Source organism: Cariama cristata, unplaced genomic scaffold (genome assembly GCF_000690535.1).
Source record: "Cariama cristata isolate BGI_N322 unplaced genomic scaffold, ASM69053v1 scaffold7352, whole genome shotgun sequence".
In the NCBI taxonomy this organism is placed as follows: Eukaryota; Metazoa; Chordata; class Aves; order Cariamiformes; family Cariamidae; genus Cariama; species Cariama cristata.
In genome coordinates, this window is record NW_009603154.1 from 1 (window position 1) to 8064 (window position 8064).

At 42.1% G+C, this 8064-nt stretch overlaps 1 protein-coding gene across 1 annotated transcript in view; it reads left to right on the forward strand.

The window, feature by feature from the left end:
- The first annotated feature begins 1782 nt into the window (after positions 1-1782).
- The window catches only part of ENTPD6 (ectonucleoside triphosphate diphosphohydrolase 6 (putative)), a 12830-nt gene continuing 6548 nt past the window's right edge, over positions 1783-8064 (forward strand). The window contains exons 1-5 of the mRNA XM_009695057.1: positions 1783-2123; positions 3496-3572; positions 4372-4515; positions 5661-5736; positions 7338-7373. Of these exons, the coding sequence (XP_009693359.1) occupies positions 1865-2123; positions 3496-3572; positions 4372-4515; positions 5661-5736; positions 7338-7373 (592 nt within the window). The 5' untranslated portion in view covers positions 1783-1864. The remainder of the gene's footprint in view (positions 2124-3495; positions 3573-4371; positions 4516-5660; positions 5737-7337; positions 7374-8064) is intronic.

The following is an 8064-nucleotide window of genomic DNA, read 5'->3' on the forward strand; positions in this document are numbered from 1 at the left end:
TCGGCCGCGCAGGCGGGAAGCTTTTTCCCTTGCAGCAAATCTCAGCGTCCCCTGGCAAACGCAGGGAAGAATTAATCCGGATTCTCTTCAGGAAAGTGGGGGTCGGGGGTTTTATCATGGCAGACTGCTGCCCCTCCGGCCCCCCCATCCTTCCAGCCTCCCCTTTCCCACCCCGGAGACTGCTTTCTCCCCAAAGGATCGTCCGGTTCCTGCTGCTTTCCTCCCATGACACGTTTTTAGCTCTCGTGTAGCTGTAGTTGAGGCCTTTCTGGCACCAGGAAGACTGGAGTAACCACCCCGTGTATGTGCAGTCATTGCCACCTACATCTCCGTGCCTGCTGATAGCAACCAGAAAGATTTTTCTTTTTTTTGCAATGCCATCTCCCTGATTTCTGTTTCACGACAACCTACCGTTCCTTTTCCCCTACGCTGATCTGTTCTTCATGTGTACTTGTGCCTGTGGTTTTGCTTTCCTCCATTTTCAGAAAATTTTGTCTTACCCGTTTTTGGCAATACACTGTAATCACCTTGAATTTAAATTCCTCCCCCTCACGCCTTCTGTACACCTTCTGAATTCGTATCATCATCAGATTACATATGTGTCAAAACCTCGTTTAAGTCAACTTCATCAGTTGGTTTGCTTTCTCTTCTTTGTTACACTATCAAAAAAGGAAAGTTATAATATAATTTATTCCCCATAAATCACCGCTGACTGTTTTTTAATCATCTGGATGATGTTATGTGAGTGCATATAGATTTCTTGCATTGTGCTTTGCTGTGGTTTCTTTCTTGGTATTGGAGCTGAGGTGGTCACTTAATTCCCTGGATCTCCCATCTTTTAAACACTGATTTCAAATTGTCCTAATCCAGTCTTCTGAGACCTCCTTCACTAGCCGGGAACTAACAAGGATAACTGCAAATGATTCGGGTTGCCCAGAGAGGTTGTTTGATCTCCATCCTTGGAGGTTTTCAAAGTACAGTTGCATATAGACCTGAGCAACATGGTTGGTCCCTATAGCTGTCCGTGCTTTGAGCAGGAGGTTGGATGAGAGACCTCTGGAAGTCCCTTCCCACCTCAATTACTGTATTTAGCTTCTCTGAACTCTCCTTACTCTGTTCCTTCTTAGGCCTCAGCAGCAATGAGGAAAAGCAGATTTATGCAGCTTCAGGTCTTAAAATTAGCTGTAGATCTCAATGACATGTTGAAGGAAGATGGATATGTTTCTTCTGAACCATTGAGAAAGTGGTGTGCGGTCTCGTAGGCATCCAGCAGCCGTGGAGGCATTTGATGGTTAGGACAAGCAATGTGAGAGGTATTTTGCTGCTAGGTCCAGTTTTGCAAGTGATTCACTGGTGAATCCCAGGTTTTTGAATGCAGGATTCTACATTGTCCTGCTGGAATAAGTGTAAGCATTTAACTATAAGTTTCCCTGGGTTAGTTGAGGTGGATTTGAGCACTGAAGACAGTAACTGATGTCTCAGTCTTAGTCTAGAGGCTGAAGGAGCTGCAGGCATAAAATCTCTTACTTGCTGGCAGTAGTCCATCACTCCCTATGTGTACATTTTTTTACCAGGCTGTTTGTTTCAGTGACTTACTGCTTGCTTTGACTATCATGCTCAACTTAATCTTATCACAGATCTAAACCAATTAACCATTAAGTATTTAACTGATGCTGAGGTCAAGTTTACTCCTGTAAGTCCTGTATCAAATAACCATCATACTCTTAGATCCTTTCATCATGTTTAGAATATAAAACATCTTTTCTTTTCTGTTGGATATAGGAGTGATGTGGGAACCATCTGCTCTGTGTGAAGGACAAGAAATAAAACATTTGATAAAGGGAAGAAACAAAACATCTGATAAATGGAAGCCATGAAGATATCAAAGCGGTTCTTCGCTTTCGGGATTTTCGCATGTGTAGCTGTGTATGTTGCATACATTAAATGGCACTTGGATTCCAAACCAGTCGTGGGAGCAACAGAAGGAGTTGCTGAAAGCAGAGGAGACAAACTGAACCATCAGGCACTGACCACAGATCTCTCGGTCTTTTACGGGATTATGTTTGATGCAGGAAGCACAGGAACTCGCATCCATATTTTTAAATTTGCACAGCAACCAAGAGGTATGGCCTGCTAGTTGCGTGATAGATTAATTCTTCTGTAATGTATAGAGCAGATTACTGATGATTCTTTTCTAGGGATTACTTGAACAAACATGCTTCAGCTCTTTCTAGAGAGCCATCGGGAAGTATATTGTGATTCAAGCATGTGGGTTTGGATGAAATTATGAAAACATTCAACAAGGAGAAAATGCTGAAATGTCAGAATATGAACTAAATAGCAGCTGTACTTTTAGAATGGTGCCTTGAAGAAGAGCAGTTTTTCATCACACTGCTTGGTGGAAGAGAGCATTATAAGTTCAAACAGCCTTATTCCCCCAAATTTTCACAAGGAGGTTGTTGGCTATCTCCAGTTCCTGGCAGTGAGCTGCTTCTCTCTGCATTGTCTGGTTTAGTGCATCTTTGACTTCAGTGTTCGATTTAAATTGCGAAACTTCACCATTTGATTAAAATTGCTGTATATTGCATCTGGACAGAAAGTATTGCTGAGGAGCGAGACATAAGTGTACAAAAAAGCTCCAGTTTTCCTCTGGAGTCATAAGCTTCATTTGTTTAGGTGTTGTCATCTCCTATTTGTGAAACTTAAAGATGAAAGAACTTGTGTGGATGCTGTTAGTAGGTGATCTGAGGGTGCTTTTAAGGATTAGCAGTGTGGTGTATGGTGTGATGGGCCTGTTGGGAGCCCGTTAGGTTTGCAGAATGGGTTAGTCTAAGGCTTAGCGACCAAAGGCGTTAAACAGCAGTCCATAGATTTCCTTCTTTCAGTGTATTCCTGAATCTTTGCTTCTTCCTTGCCTGCCCGAAACACAAGTTCAGAATATATTGCAGGAAACTTTATAGAGTGTAGTTGTGTACAGGAAGAGGATGTTGTCAAGCTCATGTTGTCTTGCCTGCAGGTTCATATAATTGTCTATGCTGCAGGTTTCTAAAATACTTAGGTCTGGCTCCCTCTGCTGCCGTTGAAAGTGGTGGTAAAACTTCCACTGAGTTTTGCTGGAGTCAAGTTTAGCCAGGGCAGAGCACGCTGAAAGGTGGGTCTTTGTTACGGGTGCCGTTTGGAAAGCTGGATGTGGCAGGTGTAAGAGCTCAAAGAGAACTTGCACCCATCTGGTGATTGCCTGATGTGCGTGAAAAGTGTATGCATAGTGGGCACCAGTGCCTGAAAAACAGTCAGGACTTAAAAGTTGTTTTCTTGGGAGTTAATTCCATAGCAAGGGCTGTATTTAAAGGTCAGGTGGCTGTTGATAGTTCATTAGACAGAGGCTTCAGTTGACTTCCATTAGCAGGTAATGATGTAATTTGTAAAATGGTTTTCTTTTTCTGTACGCAAAATTATTTGTACCGTTACTTATTTTGGAATACTGCTTTTGAACAGAGACTCCCAAGTTAACCCATGAGACGTTTAAAGCACTGAAGCCAGGTCTATCCGCATATGCCGATGATGTAGAAAAGGTAATTTTTGTTTCTGTTACTGTAAAAGTACGTGCCCCGAAACCTCCTGTTTTTAATATGCCCTGCAAATTACATCTTTCTGTGGTACAGTGTGCTGAACTGTCTCAGTTCAGGGAAGTGTCTCCAAATGATACAAGTCTACAGGAAAAATTGGTTGACAAGCAGAGGAGGAAGGAACAGAATGCATCCAGTTCTGCTTGGCGATGTTAATTAAGCACAGTGGATATTTCTCCTATCTCTGCCTTAAGAATTTCGATGCGCTTAAGAAAAAGACAAAAAAGCTGTTTTGAATTGGAGCAGAGCCTCCTCCAAAAGTGACCAGAGTTGGATTCTCAGGAAAATAGTCTGAAAACCAGGCCAAGTACTAAGTGACTTCTTTCCCATCTCCCTTGCCTTCTGGCTCGCAGGTATTTAGAGACTTCCTGAGCCAGACTTACACCCAGCTCCTGGTGTTTTACTGTCTCCAAGAGCCTTTTTTTCCCAAGGATTTGTCATACTGCCTTTTGAACCTTTTGTGGCCAAAACGCTCAGTGGCAGCGAGTTCTATGTCACTATTTGAAAAAGTGACTCTTCCTGTTTGTTTTTGACCTGTTGCTGGATAATCTCTATTATACCCATCAGGTCTCATGCTGTAGGAGATAGTGAGTCCTCCACCTTCTCCTGACCCCTCGTGATCTTCACTTGTCTCTGTTCCACATTTACAGTGACTCATACCTCTGATCACCCTTTTGCCCTTCCAAGAAAGACAAACCTAAAGTTTCTAAGATGCCTTTTTTTTTGGTTCTTTCTGTGCTCACAGAGTGGTCAGGGAATAAAAGAGCTCCTGGAGGTGGCAAAGAAGGAAGTTCCTATGGAGCTGTGGAAGTTTACTCCTCTGGTCCTGAAAGCCACAGCTGGCCTACGGTTGCTGCCAGGAGAGAAAGCTCAGAAGTTGCTGGATAAGGTACTATTTCTTGTCTTTCAGTTTGCTTTCCAGAAATCTTATAGGAAAATTTAGTCCCTTCTGTGTCAGGTACATACTCCTTTATCTTCAGGTACATGAGCCATTCCTGTCATTTAACCCTGACAGCAGTGCAGAGCCACCTGATCTCAAATGAGGTTGGGGGGAGAAATTGCAAGCACAAAGGAATGACAACAACTCCAAATAAGCCTAGAGGAGACATCTAACAAGTGTAATGAGATACTCCTAACAGTCACTACAGGCTTGTTCTTACTGGACCTGTTCATTCGTGGTTTTGACCAGGATGCTGCTATTTTGAGAAAAGCTCTCTGCTATTTGGTTGGTCATGTTATCAGCCTGCTGCTGCAAGGCTGCTCCTTTATATTGATTGGAAATAACATAAATTGTATTTAAAGGCATGTCAAATACGTTTAATATTTTAAAATATTATAAAAATATACAAAATATTATGTTCTAGACCTTATGGCTGTGGGAAAAGTTTACTAAGTGTGCATTAAGTGTACTCTTTCTCTAAGCAATAATTGGAAGGAAGAAATGTGGTGTGGTTGAAATCAATGTCTATATCGTTCTTTGCTGCCTGCAAGCTGGCCCGTTCTTTTCCACACTGGATTTTGACTGGAACTGCTGCACTTGTTACTTTAGAGGACTCTGGAAACCTAGGGCTTTGCTACCTCATGTAGGATGTAGTATAGAGGATCTCTAACAGCCAACATGCTCCTGTTAAAAATGCCGTTCCCTGGGGCATAAAAGCCAGGGTGTCCATCTCCTGCCCATCCCATGCATATATAATACCCTATGGGTCGCCAATTGCAGCAACGTAAACTGGATTCGCTTCCCTACCCATGTCCATCCCTTGTTAATGGCATTTCTAAGCAGTCTTTGTGCTTGAAAACCCACACATCCATCCCTGTCTCTGCACCAAACCGCAGAGCCAGCGTGTAAATCACTGATCTTTTATAGCACAGCACAGGCTGATGCTTGTTGGGCTCTTGAACTTCAAAGTGGTGAGCAGCAGTCAGGATCTGGCCCTAGAAGAGGAGCAGTTGTGTAAAACTGGAAATTTATAAAAACTTGCTTTCCAGCTGAAAAAAAGATTTCTCTGAGTGTAGCTTTTATTTGAACTACAGGTGAAGGAGATTTTTCAGGCCTCCCCTTTCTTCGTGAGGGACGATTGTGTGTCGATAATGAATGGAACCGATGAAGGTAGGTTAATTTGTGGAGACACTTTCTGCAATGCTGCAGATTCTTGCTGCACTGTGACAAGTCCCCACTCACTGTAGTGGGAACCCACAAGCAGCAGGTTTGACACAGTTTTTATGCTGCCTTGGGCAGTGCCTGCCAAAGAGATCTTGTGCTACGTTTTTCAATTTGAACTCCCGAACTCTGTCTGATTTTCAAAGCTCTTGCGTGCTGGGCAGTTCCTGGGGGATCACCAGGAAGCCATTGTGCAGTCAGCACTTCTGGAAAGCTTTTGGAATATCTGCGTGTTGAGAAGGTCTTCAACAACTGGTTTTGCACACCCTGCTCTTGACAATGCTCGTCAGAGCTTTCTGGAAGTATTTGGTCATACTGTTAATTATAACTGATCTAATGAGTGTGTTTGTGAATTCAGTCTGAAAAAATGTTACATAGAGAAAAAAATACATGCTGAGGTAAGTTGATGCTCATCAAAAAATGCTGAGGACAGAACCCAGAAGCAGTCTTGATTTAAAATAATTTGAAGAAACATGTCTAAATTCTAAGTAACTGAGTGTTGGAATGTGTTTTAAATCTACTTAGAAACCACACTTTAAAATAGCTGGAGCTGTTTGGAGCTGTTTATGAGTTTCTTTTTTACTGCTTAATGGAAGAAAGACATTATAATTCTTCTTTTTGTTTCATTTTAAAACCATTAATAGCAGTGACAGGCTTGGTTCAGCCAAGGGTTGAACTGGACCATGTTCCTTACCATGCCTTGAGTTTTAACCACATGGACAAATATTTGCATTTGCTAACATAATGCCCACTAATTCATCTACTTTATGGGGAAAAGGTTTATAAAACAAGAAGAGGACAGAAACAGTGCGGCTCACAAAAATGCTTAGAGGAAAATAGGAAAAATCAGGCCACTGAACAGATGAAAATTCTTAGTATTCAAAAGGGAAGCTTGAATTTTGAATTTTTCAAAAGGAAAGTTTGAAAGTTTGAAGGCCTGACATCACACAAAAGCCTACCAATGGATGTTTTCCTAGGAAACGAACAATGTGTCAGTCATTTCCTTGTCTTTTAGCTAAGGACTGAAGCCGTTGTGACTTCTCACCTAGGTTTTTGACCTGTGAAATACAGAGTTCTCCAGGCATTTCATATATGGGGCTTCTTTTCCAAATACAGAAGGCTATTCTCTTTGCTCAAGGCATCTAATCTTGGTTTTTGACAGTTGTGGAAACACTGACTTTGGGGCAAGGTGGGTCAGGGGAGCCCAGCAGAGCCAGTCCTGTTCACCCTTCTTGAAGGTCCTTCTTGCTTTGACATCCGTTGGAGACTTTGTATTAGAAGCCCTCCCGTTTGTAAAAGAGGGACAAGGGAGCTTGTGGCAGATGGTCTCTGGTGTCTCTGTCTGTTGTTGGATGACAAGCTCTGGTTTGCTGATTATTTTGTTTAGACGGTGCGGTTAAACTGGATGAGAAAACTTAAAAATGCCTTCAGTTAAACAGATCCTAAAGCAGGAAGGCCTTGTAATCCGGCTAGCCTTATTTGTTACTGTTGTTAGATAAAATGAAATGGTATGATCTAACAGTGTGTCTTCTGAATCTTTTCCTTATTAGGTATTTCAGCCTGGATCACAATAAATTTTTTAACAGGTATGTGCATAAACGTATGACCGATGCCATGAAATTCGTGCTGTTTTCTGCCCTGTATGGGATTTGCTCATTCATTGAGGTGGAGTGGGAGAAAGAAGGATCTGGGAATAAGTCAGCAGTTGTTTTTGGCCTGGCCTATTTAAGTCATTAGGATTTTGGCCATTTACTTGACAGAGTGTGGATTTTAAACTCTCTTCCTAGATGTTTAATGTAGCCTTTCTTTCAATTTCCTGTAGGGTACCAGAGCATTTTATTCCTTTTTAGAGTCTGCCACTAGCTCTGGCTAAATTTTTAATGTGGATATTCTGGATGTGCTTGACAGTTGCGCAGAATGAAAGAAAGTGCTATGCTACTTACTTACAGATTTATAACATAGAAATACTGCAGATGTTTATGCTGCTGAGTTAGGAAAGAGTAGCTGAAGAGTAAGGAAAAAACTAGGCTGAAGTCCTCTCTGACAATAACTAAAGCAATCTGCTGTCCGAGCACTGTGTTCAGCACACGCAGTGTGTGGAGCAATATGACAAGTGCTCTAAAGCTTTTTATGCTCACAGGAAATATCAGAAAGGTTGGAGATCTTCAAGCATCAGCTATCGTGAGGTGTACCAAGGTGCTTGGCACAAACTTGTCTTGTCAGACAGGTGTATCTGAAGGATCTAACTGAGAAGGATTGGGATTTAAGTGAGAAGAG